Below are 23,170 nucleotides of genomic sequence, written 5' to 3' on the forward strand. Positions count from 1 at the left end.
TCTTCCCTCAGGGAACTTATTCCGGTGTGAACGCGATCGGCTCTTAGTTCCATAGGGAAACTAAGTGCTGGGAACTAAGTGCTGGGAACTAAGTACGGCAAAGTACTTGGTGTGAACGCGGCTAATAGGCGCTTTCACACCATGTACTTTTCCCAGGAATAGTCCTGGAACTTTTATTTCCTGGAACTTTCTAGTAAATCGCGTTCACACCGGAATAAGTCCCTGAGGGAGGATTAGGCAAATGAAGCCGCTGACGTCACTTCTTCTTCTTCTGCTTTGGGTTTACTGGCAGGGCGCAAACAACTTCACGGCGTATACTGCCGCCCGGAAGTCCCCGGCCGCCCGGAAGTCCCCGGCCGCCCGGAAGTCCCCGGCCGCCCGGAAGTCCCCGGCCTCCCGGAAGTCCCCAGCCTCCCGGAAGTCCCCGGAGTTGGGGACTGGCTTCAGTAGAAGCTGCTGGGACTCCCAGCAGCTTCTACTGAAGCCTTCCGAGTAAATCGCCAGAACGCCGACACCTCCTCATCTCCACCGCTCCCATGTTTTATTTTGTGTTGCCATAAGTTAGTCTCTCTCCGTTGGTACACTGGGCTAATGCTAATGCTAATGCTAATGCAAGTAAATAAAATGGTGGCTTCACAAAAACTTTTCATAGTTTCACGGGGCGTGGTTTGGAATCCGCCCAGAAATCAGAAATGTGAACCTTTTTCTCCCCAGGAAAGTACCACCTCTCTAGCAGGCACTGAAAAGGGGTGAAAAGGTTCGCAAAGAAAAGTTCTAGTTCCAAATATTTTTGGTGTGAACGCAAAATCCCAGAAACTATCGGAACTATTCCTGGGAAAAGTACTCCGGTGTGAAAGCGCCTATTAAAGCACTTAAAAAGTCTCTAAGTGAAAAATATTGACATGTAATTAAATAGATTTACCCATCATTGCTTTGTTATCAATGTGTGTTTTCATATAGCTCCTGTGTTTCGATGATTGAACCATCGTCCTGTTGATGCATTCATAGATTGGCCTTCTTAAGACACACACACGCATTAATACTCACACACACACACACACACACACACACACATTCTCTGTTGCCAATGGCGTGTTAGTGCATTATAAATGACGGCCATATGTCTTGTAGCTGACGGCCTGGACAGGGAGCAGCTTGAGTGGATATCTTAACACTGAGACCTTACTTTAATGGTATTTTCCGCTCTCTCTATGTTGCTGTGTAGGCATTTCAGAAGTATGAATAATTTAAATTGTATTGTATTCACATAAAACATCTAGTGTGGGAACATTAATAATTGCAGAGACAGCATCATAATTCTTATGGAGGTCATCAGAGAGAAATAAGAAGCATATGACCGAACATCAAGCTTCGATGTGCTAACAGCTCATGATAAGAAGAAGCAGATGATCAAAATGAATTGAATAAAAGAACCTAGTGTCTTATTCTTAAATGCCATAGTGTGTCTAATGTAGACTGTTTCTGTTGTGACTGTGCAGGAAAATAAATGTGTGCTAAATAGGCCAGTGCCATAAACACATTTCATTACATCTTATAATTGACTTACTCTTTATTAGGAATGAATTAAAGTTCAATGTATTTTAAAACATGAATGAGAAGCATAACATTTGCTTAGTTAGCTTTTTTTGTGTCATTTTCCTTTGCCCCTAGTCATCAAAGTTAATATAGGACTCACTTTCTTATGCTAACATTGAGTTTTTCACACAGAAAATGTTCGTTTTACAAGAACAATTTGTCTGTTTCGCCAACGTCTCTCAAGATCTTCATACAATCGAGTCAAAATGCACAAAGCTTACGTGTTCTTACGCTTGGGAACGCCTAGCTTACACATTTTTGCTCTGCTTAATATGTTTGTTAGCTGGGTGTATATCTCATCCAAGCCAAATTAAGCATAATTGAATTAGACCATGCCCACCTGGGAATGTGCTAGAGCTTTCGGCTACCAAGCCCCGTTCCTCTGGAATCAACTTCCAGTGACGATTAGGGAGGCAGACAGTGTCCACACATTTAAGAGCAGGTTAAAGACTTTCCTTTTTAGTACAGCGTACAGTTAAGACTGGTTTTAAACCCCCTTCTATACATCCTCATGGACCCTTCGTTTATGGAATTGTATTTATTGTACTCTAACTGTATTTGTGTCATTGTGTTGTGTTAACCTGAGGGAGAAAGGGAGACACAAAGGAAGGAAGTAGAGAGAAGTAGGAATAGACAGAAAAGAGGGAAGCATTCAGAGAGAGAGCGATGAAGGAAACAAATAACAAAGGATTAACTGTAACATACTAAATGTCATAGTTGAGGTATATCATCCAAGAGAATAGACCTCTTTTAAAGGGCCATTTTGTTCAGCATTTCTTAACCGAGATTTTTTTTAAATTGGTATTTTCACATTGATCTTGAAAGATACGTTTGTTGTTTTTACATTGTTTTACATTACCAATTGTGTTTGTTGACTTGCCCTCTGAGACAAATAGGATTTGTGATTTGGGGCTATATAAATACACTTGAATTGAATATAAAGTATATTTAGTATGAGCAGTTATTGTTTCTAATTGTTGGATTGGTGTGTAAATAAGCAGATGTTTTAATGTAATGATGTTCAGAGCAGCAGATTGTATCCAATAAAGAAAAAGCAGAGTGTAGAAAGATGTAAACACATTATTAACCTTCCAAAACTCGCTTATTATGTGTGGTATTATTAGGAAAACATGAAGCTGTTTCACAAATATGTAAAAGCAGTCATGCACATATCTGTTAGCCTAGAAAGTATTGTATTGTGAGTTCATTTGAGATCCAGTTAGGGAGTTAATGCCTCCTCTGGGATCCACTAATAGGCTCTAACTCCTCCCATAGGTGCACCTGCTCCCTTAGTCATGCACACACACATTGATACACACACATGCTTGGTAAACATATGCAGGCTTACACACACAATAGAAGGCCTTCATACCCAGTGCTAATTTGAATACACCGAATGTATTTTGACTCAAACTGAAACCGCTGCAGATTTATTTTAGACTCAGAGTATTTGGTGGGAGTGTCAGATGAGGTCGTGACGGTGAGTATGGTAGTTGCTTTATCAACACATTAGAAGGACTCAATCATGTGTTTTGTGGAAGAAGTGTTTAAACTAGCTAGTCAGCAATGTTGCCTGGAAATGTGCTTAATGGGCAGTGGTCAGAAGGTTTGCCTTTACATGCAACTACAGTCATAAATTGTGGTCAGTGGAGCTCGTTCAGACACGTACTTGCGTGCAAATGAGTTGCTGTGTGGTGACAGGGCTTGGTCCTATCAGGTTCTTTTAATCAAATCAGGTAAAGCCTCCTGGTTCGACATCAGGATTCCAGCAGCGATGGCCTGGCCTTCTGGAGTAATGTGTTTATGTGTGTATGAGTAATAGTTGGCCATATATTAAAGCAACATGTTTATGTAAAGTTGAAAGGCTATCCAACTACCTTCATGCAAATGGTCCTATTTTGTTGTGTTGTAATGGACAGAACTTTTGTACCTTCATATCGAGGATATAATTGGGCTGATTTTAGAAAGAAAAACACGTCTTCCTTTCTTTGCAAACTTCTACTTTTAAAGCCTTTAGTCTCACAATATGTATATTTTCGTCATCATTATATTTTATTGAGCTTTTATCCAAAGCGACTTACAATAAGTGCAATAAACCAAAAAGCTAAACCTTTGTAAGTGCTGGTGCATTAGCTCAAATGGGCTGAACCCATTAAGTGCTATAATAACGTCACTGTGTCTTCAATCCAAAACTGGCCTTTTTACTGGAGAATTCATATGCTATTGCTAATGTTGACAATTCAATGTGGTAGTAATCAAACGTGATGCGTCAATACTAGTTTTATTTCAGCAAGCAATAGATTGTTATTTACACAGGAACTGAGAACAATTAAATATGTTGATTTACCGCCAGTAACATTGTTAAAGCGATAATTAACAACGTTTTCAGATATTTCCTTCACATTTTGCCGCACTAAGTATAAGCCAGACAATTTGATCCAAATATTGTATCACATGCATCATGCCTTCATGCAGTTATGTGCAGTTGTGAAAAGAAAACACAAGTTAAAAAGCACGAGTGGCTTAACCTGTTAAGCCGAGAGCCACTAAACTGTGTCTCAGGCAGAGGTTGCGCTAGACTTTTTCACTGCCCGTCATTTTGACGGACAGGATCGTACAATTTCCGTCAAAATTCAGTATTACCCGTCGGCCTTACACTCTGGGGAGAGAGAAGAGAGAACTGTCAACCGGGGGGGGGGGGAGAGCACGGTCGTGAACTGTCAACGGGGGGCGGGGCGCACGCTTGTGAACTGTTAGCGCCGTGTTACGCCCACTGCACCTCGAGGGAGTGAGCACAGCGTAAAGCCAAAACTCACAGACATTTCAATGATTTGTACGGCTAAGTTGGGTTTGGAAACGGTATCATTTCCTTTTTGGCAGGCATGCTTAACACCGGAGCCTCGCTGCGGGGAAACTTTGGCGCTGTTCCGAGTTTGTTCTAATCCGTCAAAATGACGGACTGCTTTCAGATTTTTCCGTCATTGTTAAAAAAAATCCGTCATAGACGGAAAATATTTGGTTAACGCAACCTCTGGTCTCAGGGCTTCTTAACATTTAAAAACCTATTATTGTGTCATACCCACTTAACGGGAAGAAACTCAGCTAACTGACGATACGAACACATTTTACCGAAACACAGCACGAGTCTCACAAGAAGCGTCTAAATGAGCCCTGAGCGAAAAAATGCTAACATAAAATACCCTTATCGTATCTGCACAAACCAGATATCGTTTAGCAAGCTGAGATTCCACAGATTCTACGGGTATTAGTATCATCACTGTACGATCATAACTCGCGACGTGGGAAACAAAACCAGACTTCAGAACACGTAGCATTACGGAGGGAAAACGGCAATATGTCTTACCTTTTGCTGTTTCTGATCAAAAGTTGTGTTCAATGGCATTAAAACGATAACAACGCTGCTGAAGGTTAATCCAATGTGTCTGTGTCACTTTGAAATGATTTCTGATAATCCATCAGCAATAAATAGCTTTCAGTCTTCAGATTTCAGAGCATAAGATAGCTTTCGACTGCGTGCGCATAGCTTTCACTTCTCAATGGTAACGTGTGTGGAACTTTCCAATCGATTCTATTGGCTCTATCGGTTCAAAAGAGGTGCCAATCATCAAAATCGACCAATGGGTTCCAGAGAAACCCAAATGACCCCAAAGGTGGTTTTTTGTGCTAAATCTCTCTAAAAAAGGTCAAGTTTAACTTGTTTTGCATCAATCTTGATACAGGGTACTTATTAATGTTATAGTTTGGATTCCTAAAGCTTTGAGTCTACCATCCCATCATCCAAGGGTGGTTTTCACTGTAAGAAACGGTTTTATTTTTGGACGGACGGACACTAATTTACATTTTTTTTACTATGTTCAATCTGAATTTACTTTAAAATTAAAAAAATCAATTTTGATTCTGACTTTTTTACATCCAACTCACAGGTTTATCATTGCTTTGAGAAAAAAGACGATTAATTGAACCTTTTCTAGAAGTGAAGATATGGTCATTAGTTCTGGGAATGTCATTTTCGAGCCTGAGACCTGAAAAACAGGCTCAGAGCTCAACAGGTTAAGGTGCAAAAAGCCTGTGAAGAGATTTGTTTGTGTTGGTTGCATATCCCTTGAGATTGTCATTGAGTCAAAAAAGAAGTTTCAGAAGTTCCTCCACTAAATCCCTCACATCTCTGATTGATCACAGAGCGTCTTTTCATCTGAAGTCCATTTCCTTTTTATTGAGTCACGTGTAAATAAACAGCCGACTCATCTCATCAGGATATGGATGTGAAGAGGTCAGGACTTTAAAAGCTGCCATTACCTAACACTAGTGACCTGGAGGGGCGAGCAGAGAGCGAGGCTGAAAGAAAGCCCATTTTCCCAATGGTCCATTATGTGAATGGTACAGGCAGCATGTTGAGAGGTAAGGCTGGATGACGTGAAGACACTGACAGATAATGTGGTGTGTGCCTTTACTGTGACCCCCACTTTAACACGTGACGTTACACCCACATTGTTGTTACTTCTGTCGCTGAGCTCAGCCTGTTCTCATCCACTGTTAAAAGCTTTACATACAACAAGTAATGCACTGTAAGTTGTGTAAATCCTATGAAAATGTACTTGTATGTAATCCAGGAAGTAAAAAGGGTGAACAAGTCACCATAAGGATGTTAGGATGAAAGGATGATTGTAACTGCTGTTTGTTTCCTGTGTGAAACTAGATTTTATACATTTGTCTCCCACTTTGCCACTTCCGTCGTTGTTTTAACCAAAACCACACGTTCTTTTTCCTTAACCTAAAACCGAGTTTCCCCTCTGAAGACGAGAGTTTGTTTTGAAAAGACAGACATTTAGAGATGTTGCAGGATATTTGAAAGAGAAAGCTCTCACACAAATCAACTTTAATATGATTTTACAGTTGTATTTCCTGGAGGAAGGAGGTGCAGATGGATAGAAATGGAAACACAGGTATAATGTGGGGATTTCAAAAGCAGGTGTATGTAATGATGGTTTGGCCCTGCATCCATGATATAAGAACATTGATCATGAGTCAAAACTAACACTACCCCTACTAAAACCTATTTAAAGTTGGTTTTGAGAGATTTTAGAAGCAATTGTTGGTTTAAAAAAAGATTAAATATTGTAAGCAAGTCATTCTAAGAAGCAGTGACATTGTGGATCCAGGGAACATGTGTTTGTCACATTTTGAACATAAAACACAGGATAGAGACAATGGTCGAATTTTTCAAAACATGTGATTCCTAACAATAGAGAAATTCTGCAAAGGAAATCTTTCTGCTTCTGTCTCTGAAAATAACTTTATCTCAAATGACAGCTGTCAGATCATCACCTTGTTAGGAACAATGGTTAGAGATTGTGGGGATGGATGAGATACTTTTTCTTTTTATAGAGGCAGCTAATAAATATATAATGAAGGTGATTAAAACAGTTGATTATAATCTACTTAGTGCACCAGAGAAAACACCTCAAATGATGTGGATAACAGACAACAAGGCTATATCTACTTGCATATAGTCTCAAACTCCAGCCTTCCTCTGGATTATCCTTTGTAAATCCCCTTCGGCTCGAGTCTGGATAAAGATCTAAAGAACATGAAGGGAATCCTTGAGAGAATTGGGTTTACATGTGACACTGAGACGGGTAAAGTGACGTCAGCTTAATGAGAGATCTAGGAATAAAAGAGGAGACTTATTGAACAGATCCACACATGATCCTCCAGCCAGAATCCTGACTCACTGGCCCAGTTTATCTTGTTACGCAACAGGCCACCCGAGTCCATTCACCCTCTCTCCTTACTGGCTATAAGGAAAGGCCGAGGGGGGGGGGGGGGTCTGAGAACAGAGGTTTAAGCCTTTTTTCTCAGGACAGACGCTTATATTTCTCAGCACTGGACACATAGCCCCTAAAGATGGTGGTTTTAGTACATTAACGGTGACGTATGTATGAGAAAATACAACAAATAGCTAATTGAACATGGCCTTACTTGACTTACTTCAATACATGGAAAGACATTAACAGAAAGGAAATACAGGTATTTACTTAAACGTAAGGTAGGTAAGAATGGAGAAACCAGCTCGAGTGCGCTAGAATTTTAAAGTACACAACCGGAAAGAATCTGCCCCTTCCTTCAGACTTCCTCACAGAGCCCCTCCTCCAACACACACGAACGCACACATGACCAATGAGGGCACGAGATAAGTTTCTGCACAGATGGAAGGCTGACAGGCAGGTAGGCCATCCAGTTACTTTAGCCGGCTCAGATGATTGGTCGTGCTTTTTACAGCGCCACGGCTTCCACAGATGATATTTTGTATGTATTTATTGTCAAAGCACTTAATTTATTCATTGCTATCGGGATGTTAAGAGCATTCCATGGAATATAACAAAAAGTGTTTCTGAAGTGAATTAAATACCCCACCTTTAAATTGAAAACGTCTTTGTTTAATCACCTTCTCTAAAACAAACTTAAAAAGAGACAATTTCTTAAAAAAAATACACATTTAGTAGTCAGTACCAATACATTGTCATGATTTCTCAATACCATTCTACTAGAACGCTATAAAAGTAAAACAAAAAAATGAATCCTATGTACTTAAATAGCAAATGGAGTTCTATATAGCACTTTATTCTGTCTTCTCAAAGTGCTTTTACATATTCAAGTCAGCATTCAAACATTCATACACATTCATACATTGGCATATCTGAGGCGTGTGGCGCAGTGGATAGAGCCTTGGTGTTGGGGTCAGGGGGTCACAGGTTCAAACCCCACTGCAGTCAGCATGTCGTTGTGTCCCTGAGACACTTCACCCCAAGTTGCTCCTGTGGGGATTGTCCACAGTATTGAGTACGTAAGTCGCTTTGGATAAAAGCGCCTAACAAGTAACATGTAATGTAATCTATCTATATCAATATAATATAATATAATAATATCGATTTTATATTGCTATAAAAAACATCTTCAAACAACTGTATTTATTCCAGTGTCTTGGCAAAAACGACATTCAAACATATCATGATAATGTCATAATTTACCATCTTCTATCACAAATTTTGGACCACATAGAGCTTGAACGCAACCTAGTGTAATTCAGCAAACCTCCATGACATCAGCTGTTAGCTACAATAGCTAACCAAGCTGGACAGTGCTGTCTAATGGCTGCAAACAGCTAATGCTAACTAGCTCTTGTCCTTGTTCTCAATGTAGCATCATTACTGAAAATATAGATTGCGTCCACAGTACACTCGAGGAAAGATCTGTAAGATGTTCACAGCATTTTTTGTTGAGACACTGGGTGTTTCTCAATGTCGAGGACGCTTGCTTGGTAGCACATGTCTTCCGAGTCACTTGCTTCAGAAGCGAGGCAAGAATCCTTCCAAGCCTCGGAAAACGAAGAATTGTGGAACAGGCTAACAGGTGTGCGTCATACGCGAGACCCCGCCTTAAATGAAGCGCGATTTCCGCCAAAGATTTGGAAATTGGTCCGTGCGCAAAGCATTGTGGGGATTTTAAGACCGCGGAGTCGACACATGTGCAGCCTCGAAATTTCTCGCTACAAAGTACGCCAGCCTCGGTAGAATTCCAAGTATGCTGGACATTGGAACAGTCCTTCGGCGGCACTCGATGACGTAGTATGCTTGAAATAGTGGCTTTGGAGCAGCCTTCCTCGACATTGAGAAACACCCACTGTTAGTTATGGAAATTGGCATCCATCTTGTAAATTCAAACCCACTAATCAGTAATTTATCGTCCACGCAAGCAACAAGAAGACATAGAAACAGGTCGACTACTGTACCAAAAGTTCAGCTGAAAAGGACATAGCGCTACAGTTAGAAGATTCCAATAGAAAGCAATGCATTCAAACTGATTTTGTTTCTGACGTGTCTCCGAACAATGAGCGTCTCTATTCCCACATGGACTCAGTTAGACATTACCCAGGCTTCGTCCTCTAGGGGAGCTGGCAGCGAAAAGTCAGTTTGAAATCCCCCGCGACTAATTGGGACATTTGCATTCTGACGTACAGCTCCTGCGGGGGATGCCTGGATCATTTCAGGGTTAAAGTGCGTTTGTGAAAAGGTCTTCAGAGAGCTGAGGGTGAAAGGGACGGCAGCTGCAGGGAAACAGAGAGGAAAGGACGGATGAGGAAGGAGTGGAGGAGATACTGAGGCCTCGTCGTAGGACTTTGCCAGCAGCATCTGCATGGTTGCTAAGAGAACCACTTAATTGTGTCCTTCACAGCGACTCTTTCCTTTCCTTTTCATACACGCTTCCTTTCCTCCTTCTGTTTTAACCCTCTTGTTGTGTTCGGGTCGAATTTGACAGTTTTGTACTTTCATCAATCATAAATATTGTCTTTTACATCTGATTGCTTCAAGGCCTTATGATATCGGAGGCGTGTGGTGCAGTGAGTTGTGCGTCGGTGTTGGGATCAAGAGAGCACAGGTTCAAACCCCACTGCAGTCAGCATGTCGTTGTGTCCCTGAGACACTTCACCCCAAATTGCTCCTGAGGGGATTTCCCACAGTATTGAGTATGTGAGTCGCTTTGGATAAAAGCGTCTAACAAGTAACATGTAATGTACTATCCTCCACAGAAGGCATTTAAACATATACAATTACTGATCACCACTTTCATTGCATTTTGAGTGGTTTAGTCAACTAACACCTGTGATGTTTCTGTCAAAAATGACCCTATGTTCATCCATCAGATGAAGATAAAATGATTGTTAATTGTTAAAGTCTTTTCACTGCAGTTATTCATGTGAACCTGTAAGTCTGAGACGTTGTTCACAGCTTAAACGGGTGTTAAATAAAACGTGGTGATGATGAATGTTTTTTGTGTTGATGTAAGAGCAGTTAAAACAGTCCAATTTGACCGGAAGCACCAAAGAAAAGTGTGAAAAAGGAACACAACGGGAGGGTTAAAGCTGCTTGTCCTTAGCAAAGGGAAGCAGAAAGTGAAAATATATCAAGAGAAGGAGCCAGGAGTCTGTCAGAGAGACACTGAATGGTCTCTGGTCCCAGCTGAGTGTAATTTAAGACCCTGTCATTTACACAACAGAGGACGAGTGGATTATCTAAGTGTCCTTGACCCACTATACCCCTCACTTTGTAGGCTGCCATAGAAACATAAAGGTTATATGGCTCGTAGAGTGGGTGGACGGGACCCCGTGTGATGGTGGGCTGGATAACACTGAGAGACAATAATGCAGCCGTTGGCGAGCTGTTAGGTCATCTCTCAGAATCTGCATTTGAAACAAAGATTGTGTCCCTGCTCTGTGTGGTTTCTGGTCGCCTTCAGGCTACAACAAGAGTCAGGAAGCAAAAAAACATCACATTTCCCCAGCTGGTAGACAGGGTCATGCCCATGGGCGTAGGAAGCATCCTCAATGTGGGTGGGACAATTTGACGGGGGGATGGTGGACCTAACCTCCTCTAGGGGGGTCCGGGGGCATGCTCCCATGCATCAATCTGCTGCACTTAGAGAGCAAAGTTAGGGACTAAATCTATGGATACACCCATGAGAAACAGTATTCAGTGTTTCCCCTACCATTGTCTCCGCCAACGGAGCCCCGCGCCCCCCCCTGAAATTCAATTCAATGTTGTTACCATTGAACATGTGCTCTTTTATTAAATAAACTAAACGCTTTCATTTTAAGTTGTGAGTTTAGTGTTTTTGACCCTAAGAAACACTGATGCGTTAATCAATAACAATAGTCCACAGCTCCTCTCTCTGCTCCAGAGGATTTTTTAAAAATATATCCCAATGCCAAAACGCAGCATGTGTACGGCTCTGAGAATCTGCCTGGGTACAAAGTAGCAGTGAAAACATGGTATGGAATTTCATTGATTTGGGCATTCTCTCAATAAGCAAGTAGAATGGATTTGATAATGAAGCACTGACACAGCGCTGTACAAAGAGTGGCGAGTGGATAGACCGATGTACGGACATACCACATGGTAAAAGTGGTGGGGTCTAAACTAATCATTTTAAATATAAATGATCATGGTCATGCCATTGCCAATAGCTAATTATGCACACTGCGACTGTCGATATCTGATCTAATGTGTATTCACTGACTTAGTACTGTAATTTGATACCTTATTCCATACTGTACACGCCTTACTGCATATAATGTTCATATCTCACTATATATTCCTATAGATAAGTATAATATATTGGATGCTAAACTCACCTTTCGTTTGTCTCAGTTATCTGTGCAATGACAATGAAGTTGAATCTTATCTTCTATCTCGTCTAATCTTTTTTGCAGTATCTCTCTTTGTATGTATCTGTTTAAGGGTTCATTCACTACTCAAAAAACAAGTGTTGCAAGGGTTTAAACATTGCATCTAGATGTTATCTGGAGAATTGTTGCCCTTTAGTCATCTTGTGTGATAATCTAGATGCAGCGCTGCATTAAAAATGCATGGGGCAGCTTTGGTGGGGGTGTGTTGCTACAGGTACAGATTAGAATGCCGATCCAGGGAGTCCAGACTGAGTAACAGATCCACGAGTTTGAAAGCTTATCAGACACCGAAAGAGGGGTTTCTGTTACTGTGAGGATTCAAGAGGGATCTGACAACTCGGCAACGTTTTACAAACACCAAGGTCCTGATGTCGTTAGATGTCGTGTGGGGAAAGTGGAGTATGTTATTAGCATCATGTACAAGAGCAAAAATCAATATGTCAAACATTTTCTTATTTTCATTAAGTGGCATTATTCTGACAACTAGCCAAAATACACGTTTCCTTTTACACTGAGTAATCTGTCATTATTGTGTAGTATCTGTATTATTGTATGCATATGGGAAGCTGTCCAGGCCAAATCGTTATGATTACAGAGCTATCAAAAAAGCTTAGCAACGTTGTCCAATTGCTAGTTTTATATATCTTTGCAAACACTGTCAACAACACAAGACAAAGCTTTCAGTCCAGGCAGCACGGCTAACTGAGCTAACGGCTAACTGAGCTAACGGCTAACTGAGCTAACGGCTAACTAGTTAGTGGAAGCTACTGTTAACAGCTGTTAGCCATTAGCCATTATTTTATTTATTTATGTATTCGTTTATTTGGCAGGGACATTGCAACACTGAAATAGGCCAAGTGTAAATATGCCGGATTTAGCTTTGAGCTACTTTCCATCACATAAAACATAAAACATTAAGAAAATGAAAATGATAAACATAGCAGTACAAATACATAAAATGCAAGAAAAGTGCAAGAGTAAGCTTTTTGTCCATCAGGAAAATCAAGGCAGAGCAGCTAAAGAACATAAGAGGGAAACCAGAAAACATTGTATCCATTAAGAATATGATCCAGTTTTTCCAAAATCAACGTAATGCCATACAGCCTGAAACATTCTCTCTGTACATTGAATGCCAGAGTAACAAAGTGCAAGAGGGAGTGTTCAGGAAGCAGATTGGGACTCACAGAAGCACTGTTAGGACTAGCCTTACAGTTAGCGGTTAGCCTTACTTTAGCAACAAGTAAAGCTTTCTGTGCATCAGGAACATCAAGGCAGGGCAGTTTGAGAGCATAAGACAGTTTCTCTCTCAAATATAATCCAGTTTCTCTAAAATGAACTTAATGCCTTACACATTTATCTCAGGGGATTGTATACAAACATTACAAAGAGGCGTTCAGGGAACAGATTGGGACTATTTCTGTCACAATCTTATGAAGGACCCAAATGCAGCACTCGAGAAACCAAGGAGTATTGGTAATGTACTTTATTGGTAATAATACCAGAGCAGAGGGATACCAGCAGAACAGTAACAGCCAGATGATGTGCAGGCAAACGAACCAGAGGACAGCGGGCAGAAGGTGAGTCAAGGCCGGGCAGAGGGTCAGGGAGCAGGCGAGGCAGTCAATAGGTACAGGCAGGGTCAGACAGCAGGCAGGTCAGGGACAGGCAGGGTCGGAACCGGGTAGGCAATCTGGTGACAAACGTGTGAAAGACTAGCATGAAGGCAAAGTACGATCTGGCAACGGGTGTGTGTCTGGCGAGGGTTTAAATACTGGCAGTGAAACTAATGGGTGCAGAAGAGAAAGAGTGAGCAAAAACGTGTGTGTGATTAACTGAATGGAAAACTACTGGTGAAAGATGGAGCAGACTGTGACAATTTCCCCTTTTACAAGTTAGTCTAGTATGCATGAAGTCAAGTCATAAAGAGTGTGATATTTAAAAAGAGACAGCAGCGTTAAGATAGCTAGTACTGTATGTGTGTCGCTGTGCTATTGGTTAGATGAGACCAGTTCATGAGAAAAGTTGATAATACGATTAAGAAAACTGCATGGGAGGAGTGAATGGCAGGATGTAGAAAGAAAAAAAACACACAGGCCCAATCATCCATCAGCTAGAGCTTCATTTGTGTACTGCAGTTTCGGTCAAATCGACCACATTGTCTCCAACCATCTCTTGTAATTCCCACCTCTTTGGTTTTAAAATGTGAAGCCACAAACACAGGAAATAGAACATGACACAGTGGTGTAAACACGTGGATATGGTGGCGTTAGTAACACGTGAGACAGCAGTTATGTGATAAACTAAAACATGTATGAGCTGCAGAGTCTGTAGCCACTGTATCGGACTTGAGTGTGTGTCAGAGTGTGTGTAGGCTTATGTTTTTGTGTTTCACAGGGGGTGATGTGGAGGTAAACGGGGGGGAGGGGGTATGCAGTGTGCTGACAGCTGGCCTCTATAAATAAATGTTGCAGGCAGGGGGGAGACACAGGGGTGCAGAGAGAACATAAAGGGGGAGAGTCACACTGATACAGATGTACTGAGAGACTATAAGGAATGACTTAGCGGACAAGCATCACATCCCCACGCTCCTGACCAATCAGAAGCCTCGGTTTTTGAACATGTGACCCTCTGCAGCGTCCTATCTCCTTCTATCATGTGTCACGACTGGAGTGTGTTGCCGTTACATTTTATCTCACATTGGTGTCACTCTGTCAGCTTCCTTCCCTGTTTTGTTTGTCTTGCTCTGAAAAAACGTTGACTTTAATTGAATGTATTGTGTTTGTGTGTGTGTGTGTGTGTGTGTGTGTGTGGGTGTGTGTGTGTGTGTGTGTGTGTGTGTGTGTGTGTGTGTGTGACAGGTTAGTATGATACACTAATACATTGTTACTAGTAGCCAGACGTAGCACATTCATTGCTTGATGTGAACATATTTAATACGGTTCAAATGAGAATACAAAAAAGATATCACGATGATTTAAAAAGAGACAAAAGACTGTATACCAGTGTTGTGTTTTTTCGTCACAGACAGGAAACAGCCATATGAATCCTGTGAATGTGACTTTGTGAGAACACATGGCTCACACACACGCCTCTCCCTCCATTAATTTGTGATGCAGTCGGTCACTGAGCCCTGTCGTATCATATCCTGTAGACGAGCTGCCCGGTAACAACTGACTGAGATGTCAACTGTATCACTGACACCGGCGACTTTCACTTTCCTGCCTCCTGTTACACCATTTCATTGCTGTGTGTGTGTGTGTGTGTGTGTGTGTGTGTGTGTGTGTGTGTGTGTGTGTGTGTGTGGTGTGTGTGTGTGTGTGTGTGTGTGTGTGTGTGTGGGTGTGTGTGTGTGTGTGTGTGTGGTGTGTGTGTGTGTGTGTGTGTGTGTGTGTGTGTGTGTGTGTGTGTGTGTGTGTGTTGTGTGTGTGTGTGGTGTGTGTGTGTGTGTGTGTGTGTGTGTGTGTGTGTGGTGTGTGTGTGTGTGGGGGTGAGCTGGGTTTGGTTTCCTGTCTTGGCAGAGACACACTGAACACCTGCCTGTCTTACAGCTTTACTGTCATACACGTCTTACCTATTCTACCTGTCTTCCTGAACCCATTTCAGTTGCTGCTAAAGACGGAGGAAAGGCGAGGCAAAATGTGGGAAGGAAGGATGTAGGAGTTATTTGCATATCGTGACAAAAGACAGAGACAATTAGTTAATTGTGGTGAATTTCCATTACCAGGGGAATGGTAAATATCCTCACCAGTGAATTAGGAAAGCTCCAAATCGTGGTGGAAGAAAGTCAAACCTAAATACATTTAATTAATTAATTTAATCCTGTACATGTAAAGTTTCTTAACATACCATCAAAAGAGCTCTTTAAAATATATTGTTATTATTGTTAATTTAATTTAAATTATTATATTTTTATTATTTTAATATATATATATTTTTACGTATGCTTTAATTGTTCAAGAGGGGCCTTATCATAATAATAGTATTAATTATTATTTATATTATAATAACCTTATCAAATATAATTCGATCATTTATTAATAACTTACTCAAATTGATGTTTTCCATATTCATAATAACATTTAATTAACATTTAATTTTTCATATATATTTCTTTCTTTTTGCAAGAGGGCTTTATGATTTATAATAACTTTATCAAACATAATTAGATTATTTATTATTCTCATTGTGTTTTCTATCTGTGATGCAACTTCTTAGATCATGATATCATTATTTTGGTCAGTTTATTGAGACATACGTTTCTTCTCTTGCCTGTTAAGAAGTCAGCGACAGCGGGGTGGGTTTAGAGGAAGATAGGGGGGGGGGGGTCGCCCGTTATCAGGCGGCAGATTAGGAAGTGTTAGAGATTAAAAGGGATATCTGGTCCGCTTTTCAAATCTCTGCGCGTCCCTATCAAGCTGGTTAATACAGGAAGAAATCCAGAGCTACCAAGTAAACAATAATCTACTTTAATGGTAATATGACAATACAATACAATCAATACAGTACAAATTCAATACAGTTAATCTTTGGGATCCCGAATTTACCTGCACGTGAGCCAGCCAGAGGAAAGAGGCTGAACACCGCGTGTGTGTCTGTGTTTATACTCTTTGACAATGGGAGGAGTTATCAGATCCTCCCATTTGGAGCTCATTGATTGGCAGCCCAAATATCACAGACACCTCCGACCTTAGGTTTCCCCAACCACTGTAGCTAGATAAGTTGAATGCAAATCAAGACATGCTCTCACCTTCCCCCATCTTCCTTTGTCCTCAAAAACACATGTCAACAGGCCCCAAATCCAGCTCACAGTTTCACCCAAATTATTCCCATTTTAAGCTTATCCATAGTTTGCTAACATGAATAAATACAAATCTTTCACTACAGAAGTCAGAAGCCTTCTCTCCCACTTCCCGTTTTCTGCCTGCAGAGCGAAATGCAGTCTTGTGAAAGACATTCTGTGGGCAGACGACGGTTACATGGCGCTAATGAAGCTTTCTGATGATGGCCTTTGTGTGAGGAACAGAGCGACGTACAGAGAGGAAGACATGCACCAGGGTTATTGAGTTGTATGCATGTGTAAAAACAACATCTGCTATATCTGTTATTAACAGCAACATCCTGTCACTGTTAATAGTGCTGAGTTACAGGCCAATAGTAATCTGACATAGAACACATATTTACTTCTAGTTTTGCAATTATCAACTGCACTGATAAATACATGTGCAATAACTTACTTACTGACTTGTTTGTTGTACTGCCTTGACCGTATTGTTCTTGTATTTGTATGGTAATGTCGTATTGTTTTGTAAGCGTACTCTTCAATGTATCATAGGTCCAATCTATAGTCACTCTATATTAGGGATGCTCCGATCGACAATTTTGGGGCCGGAATCAGTATCGGCCGATACCGATCGAGTGGGCGGGGCCTATGGGGATCTTCCATTTAAAGTGGTGTTTAATTGTTGTGATTGCACCTTCGGGAATGCTTGGAATTTCGCTGTACTCAGACAACAAAAAGAATATAATCTAATCTAAAACATGTTGCTTAAACAGGGTCATATTACACTTTCAATCAACACCCAACATGCACAACTATATGAACAAACAATCATGGGTTTCTTATTAAATACCTCTAAGGTATAGAGGATGTATGTCTTTAAGGCAGCACAATTAATCAAAATGTTACTAAAATCACAATATGGTTAAATTCATATGAAATGCCATTTTGAATGAAGTATTGTCGGTCTGCAAAGATATCCAAGCCTACAAATCATATTCTATAGACTTAAAGAAACATTTGATTGTTAGATCCTATCACATCATAATAATTATATGTGTGTTTCCATGATCATGAGAATTATGACTTAGTAGCATAGACTTAAATCGCAAAGATATAACTTTCTGCAACATTTACTGTCCAAATGCTGGTATAATATGCAAGTGGCTAATATCTGTGCATCGCTCACCAGCCATAAAGACCAAGCTTATCTATCGAACTTTGAACACCTCTAGCTATGTGGCCGATAGACGAAACATGTTGCACCCTGGCAGTGGCGGTTTTAGACCAATTTGACTGGGGGGGCCACTGGGGGGCCAGTTATTTTCTGAGGGGGGCACAATAAATGCAGGACGAAAAAGAGAACTAGACAGTATGAAGTAATTGCGCATAAGAAAACAATGCAATACAGTTATTGGTATTTGTTTCAGTACACTTATTTATTTCAGATAGATCTTATAGTTATTACTGTTAGCTTCAGCTTAAGTTATAGTGCAATGTTTGCACTAAGACCATATTTATATAAAAATAAAGGCAATGAACAGTTACATCTCTACTTTACATAACGGTGTCTGCACAATCTCACATTACAGCAACAAAATCCTGCGGTTTTTGGCAAACCGAGTACCAGAAAATATACATGTAAAAAAAACAAAAAAAAAACTTTTAATTGTTAGGGGGGCCACAGGGGGGTCAGAGGTCAGTGTTAGGGGGGCACTGCCCCCCCTAGAACCGCCCCTGCACCCTGGATACAAACGTGGTAATTCTGGTTCTACGTGGGATGCATGTGTGCAAGTTCACCACAAACACATATAAAACCACATCTGTACTGAAGAGTTTGAAGCTTCATTCATAAGGATGCGTAAATTCATTCTGTTTGAACCCGTCATTTGTGCATCGTTGCCGATATATCCAAGGCTGTGTACGATTCAGACAATCAACAGCACGTTGTTATTTAAGAGAATCCATATCCATTTAGCATTTCAAAAACAATATGTGCACTGCGGTCAAAAACGGTTTTGCTCTTCCATTTGCTTCACACAAAGGAGGTAAACACCTGTGTTGTGATTCAATCCAGGATTCCTAGGTGATCTTTGACCAATGAGATCATGTTTCTGGCCCGGTTCGTCTGTTTATCCTTCAGGAGCTTTTACAGAAAACTACTCCCCGAATGTTCTTGAAACCTGGTGTAAGGCTGTACCATTGGCCATGATCTGAATCACAAGCTCAGTTTCCCTCCTGTCAACATTGAGATATATACACGTAGGCTTCATGTGGTGTCAGAAATAATCAGAAAACGGCATTCCTGCACTTAGAAAATTGACATGAACGTCAATCTTTGTCTTTACGTAAACACTGTATAGACCACATGTGTCAAACTCAAGGCCCGGGGGCCAAATCAGGCCCGTGGTGGATTTAATTTCGGCCTGCAGGATCATTTCTAATTCCTATTAGATCTGGCCCGCCGGTATATTGCACGCATACTTTCACTCCATCCTGAGGGTCTCCTCCGCTCAGAGCCTGAGCCCAAACATTGATGACCTTGCACCCAAGATGAGATGCCAAGTATCTGAACTAGCAACACAGAGCAGCACTGAGTTTAATGGATGTTTCCTTCTGCACTTTCTCTCTCAGGACAACAGGGCATGTTTGGTTTTCTCTTTGAGGGAATAGTTTTGTTGAAGCTGTTGTTGGCCTGTGGAAAAATTGTATCATAAGAAATGACTCTGGAAAAGCTGCAGATAGAGCCATAAGGAATGAATGCAACTGATGATTTAATGTTGTTTTTATAGGCAATAATTTAAGCTGTGTTAGTTCCAGGTTTAATATGTGCAATAAGTTCATTTCAATACGTTTTGCAATAAACATTGAACCAGTCCGGCCCGGCCCTCGACTAGTACCCTTTTTATATTTTGGCCCACTGTGTATTTGAGTTTGACCCCCTGGTATAGACAATTCAAAATGTTGCACCCTGGATCAATACGTGGTAATTAAGGGACTACGTGGGATGCATGTCTGCTAGTGTATTGACATTATACTGTATACACATTTAAATAGGCCTACAACACATCTTCTTTGTAGCGTCCATGTTGTTTCTGCATTAAAGCTCACAAACACACAGAAGTAAAAGAACTTCCCATTTCCAGGAAAACGTGACTGTCTAAGGAAAGTGTGAGTCTATCATTGGCCTTCAGGAGGTCTAGTGTTTTTCTAAACTCTTTCCTCAGACCCTCGCAGTAACCAGGAAACACTTTGATAAACACCAGCAACATAACATCTTACTGTGTGTGGATTTAATGGGTTTGCAGATCATGAGGCCTCCTCTCATGGATTTACATGACTATAGCTCTATTATTTTCCCATGTCAAGATAACGATACATGTTTTAAACCTCGAGGAGAGCAACTAAGGAAGTTCCCTCTCCCAAGACATTTAAAAGATGTTGTCTTTATCGATTCAAACATATATAAAACATACAATTGAGACAATTAAAATGCCCAAAAAATAATGTTAACGTGTATTAAAAAAAATATTGATCCAGGAGGATGTCACCAATCTTTGAGGTACATCTTTTTAATATAATTTTTTTTAAATTATTATTATTTAAAAATGTTGTTGTTGTTTGTTGTTGAGTTATTGCAACAACTACCGTCCCTTTATAACAATTCCCCTCAAAATGTTCCTGCTCATTCTTCTTAGATAGTATTTGAGTCTGCAGAAATACTTCTCAGGCTACACCTAATGGAACAATATAAACATGTCATGTCCAATAAAAAGAGACACCCAATGATTTCCCTCCGGTGCATTAACGGACGGTAAAGAATCCGCGTGTGGAATGGAGAGCCGTGTATTGAATTTCACATTTCTGTAAAGGAACACCGTCTGAATTAATCAGTAATTGTGTGTAAAGCACCTCCAGCTGCAGCTCACACAGCCACATGCTCACACACAGCTCGATATAGAGTGACTTCCTGTCTGACTTCTCCTTCCTCCTCTCTCTCCGCAGCCTCTGGCTCGGTGGTGCCGGCTGCTGCCCAAAGATGCTGCCAAGATGCCGGAGAGCGCGTGGAAGCTGGTCTTCTACACCATGTCCTGGTCCTACAGCACCTACCTGCTCTTCTTCACCTCCTACTCCTTCTTCCATAACCCCCCCTCTGTCTTCTACAGTAAGATATGCACAACAGAAAACATTTATTGAAGCAGGTCATGCACGAGTCGTCTACAAAGATTTACAGGCTTTATTTGTCAGATGCACAACATTTACAGCGCAGTTGGTGGCGATAAAAAGTCTCCTTAAACATACAAAACATATTTATATATAGGCACACATATGCAAATACAGACAAATATATATACACAAATGTAAAATGAAATAGTAGAATACATGCTGTAAACAATAATATATAAAAAAGTGGATATTTATATACATTTCTACATTTATTAACAGCTGTTGGGACTAATTGTAGGGTTTACAATTTGTGCTTTTATTAAACATTAACACAAAGCAATTTTTGATAAATAGTCACCAGTAATGCAGTAAAGCTGGGGTGGAAGCTGGGGTGGAAGCTGGGGGTGGAAGCTGGGGTGGAAGCTGGGGGTGGAAGCTGGGGTGGAAGCTGGGATGGAAGCTGGGGTGGAAGCTGAGGTGGAGCTGGGGTGAAAGCTGGGATGGAAGCTGGGGTGGAAGCTGGGGTGGAAGCTGGGGGTGGAAGCTGGGGTGGAAGCTGGGATGGAAGCTGGGGTGGTGGTGGGTGGGAAGCTGGGGTGGAAGCTGGGGTGGAAGCTGGAGTGGAAGCTGGAGTGGATGCTGGGGTGGAGCTGGGGTGGGAGCTGGGGTGGAAGCTGGAGCGGGAGCTGGGGTGGAAGTTGGAGCGGAAGCTGGGGTGGAAGCTGGGGTGGAAGCTGGGGTGAAGGTGGGGTGGAAGCTGGGGTGGAAGCTGGGGTGGAAGCTGGGGTGGAAGCTGGGGTGGATGCTGGGGTGGAAGCTGGGGTGGATGCTGGGGTGGAAGCTGGGGTGGAAGCTGGGGTGGAGCTTGGGTGAAGCTGGGGTGGAAGCTGGGGTGGAAGCTGGGGTGAAGGTGGGGTGGAAGCTGGGGTGGAAGCTGGGGTGGATGCTGGGGTGGAAGCTGGGGTGGAAGCTGGGGTGGAGCTTGGGTGGAAGCTGGGGTGGAAGCTGGGGTGGAGCTTGGGTGAAGCTGGGGTGGAAGCTGGGGTGGATGCTGGGGTGGAAGCTGGGGTGGATGCTGGGGTGGAAGCTGGGGTGGAAGCTGGGGTGGAGCTTGGGTGAAGCTGGGGTGGAAGCTGGGGTGGAAGCTGGGGTGAAGGTGGGGTGGAAGCTGGGGTGGAAGCTGGGGTGGATGCTGGGGTGGAAGCTGGGGTGGAAGCTGGGGTGGAGCTTGGGTGAAGCTGGGGTGGAAGCTGGGGTGGAAGCTGGGGTGGTGGTGGGGCAGGCGAGCAGCAGCAACATGAAACACAGCAGCAGGAACATGAACGTAGCAATAGCAAGTGAACGCAGCAGCAGCAGCAGCAGCATAGCGAGGCAGAGGCAGGAAGACCTGGCAGCTTCAATAGAGCGGCATGTTTAGGAGAATGTGTTTGGTTGGTTGTAAGAGGGACGAGGTGCGTCACGTGTTAATGTATCATTGGTGCTCGAGTTGACTGCCTGAACTAGCTCGCAGGCTTCGCTCCATATATAATAATTTAGTGTCTAAAGTAAAATAATACATTTTAAAATGACATACATTTCCTGCAATGCAGTTTAAAACCAGGAAAAGACAACAGTAGTTTTATTATAATAATCAAGACATATATAAGTCACATACAGTATACTATTGATATAAAATCAATATATTGCCCAGTCCTACGTTCAAAGAGCTTAAAATTGCGTTAAAAGGCGCGGTTTTGTTGTCAAATCTGAAAGCTAATGACTGCACGCTACCTAGGAAATTCAAAATCTAACCCGATATCTAGTCTCATATCACAATATCCGTATTATATCCATATATTCCCCAGAGCTACTTAAAGGGTTTAAATGTTGCTGTTGCTGCTTTGTACAACTGAATTTCCCCTCGGGGATTAATAAAGGTTCATCTTATTTGATCTTATCTTAAATAATCCGTTAATATTGAATATGTTGAATTTAATTATATTTGATGTTTTCAGTTTCCTTTCCACTGTTGATCTGACTGTTGACTTTAGTAAAAGCATGTTTAATAGAAGAGAGCGTTCCTGCCTGCCGTCTGAAGCAGCTGAAGTGGTTTTAATCTAATAAACCAATAGCAGCAGCAGCTCTAATCCTACAGACGCTCTGAGGTGAAGACGCTTTGAGTTTCAATAGAGATATTTATAGCAGGGAACACTTCACATGCAGCCTGGACGTTCATTCTGATTATTCAACTGTTATTCCGTCAGTCATCAGCTGTCATTGATACCAACACCCAAAGACATATTGTGATTGTGACAAACCTGTCGTCTACAACATTACGTTACCGTGTCGGACACTGAGACAGAACTGAACGAGTTTAGAAAAGTGCC

General features: G+C 41.6%; 1 protein-coding gene across 1 annotated transcript in view; it reads left to right on the top strand.

The window, feature by feature from the left end:
* The window catches only part of cers1 (ceramide synthase 1), a 59,749-nt gene that overhangs the window by 17,209 nt on the left and 19,370 nt on the right, over nucleotides 1-23,170 (top strand). The window contains 1 exon segment of the mRNA XM_034199044.1: nucleotides 20,643-20,802. Coding sequence (XP_034054935.1) covers nucleotides 20,643-20,802 — 160 coding nt within the window.

This window comes from Gymnodraco acuticeps, unplaced genomic scaffold (genome assembly GCF_902827175.1).
Source record: "Gymnodraco acuticeps unplaced genomic scaffold, fGymAcu1.1, whole genome shotgun sequence".
NCBI lineage: Eukaryota > Metazoa > Chordata > Actinopteri > Perciformes > Bathydraconidae > Gymnodraco > Gymnodraco acuticeps.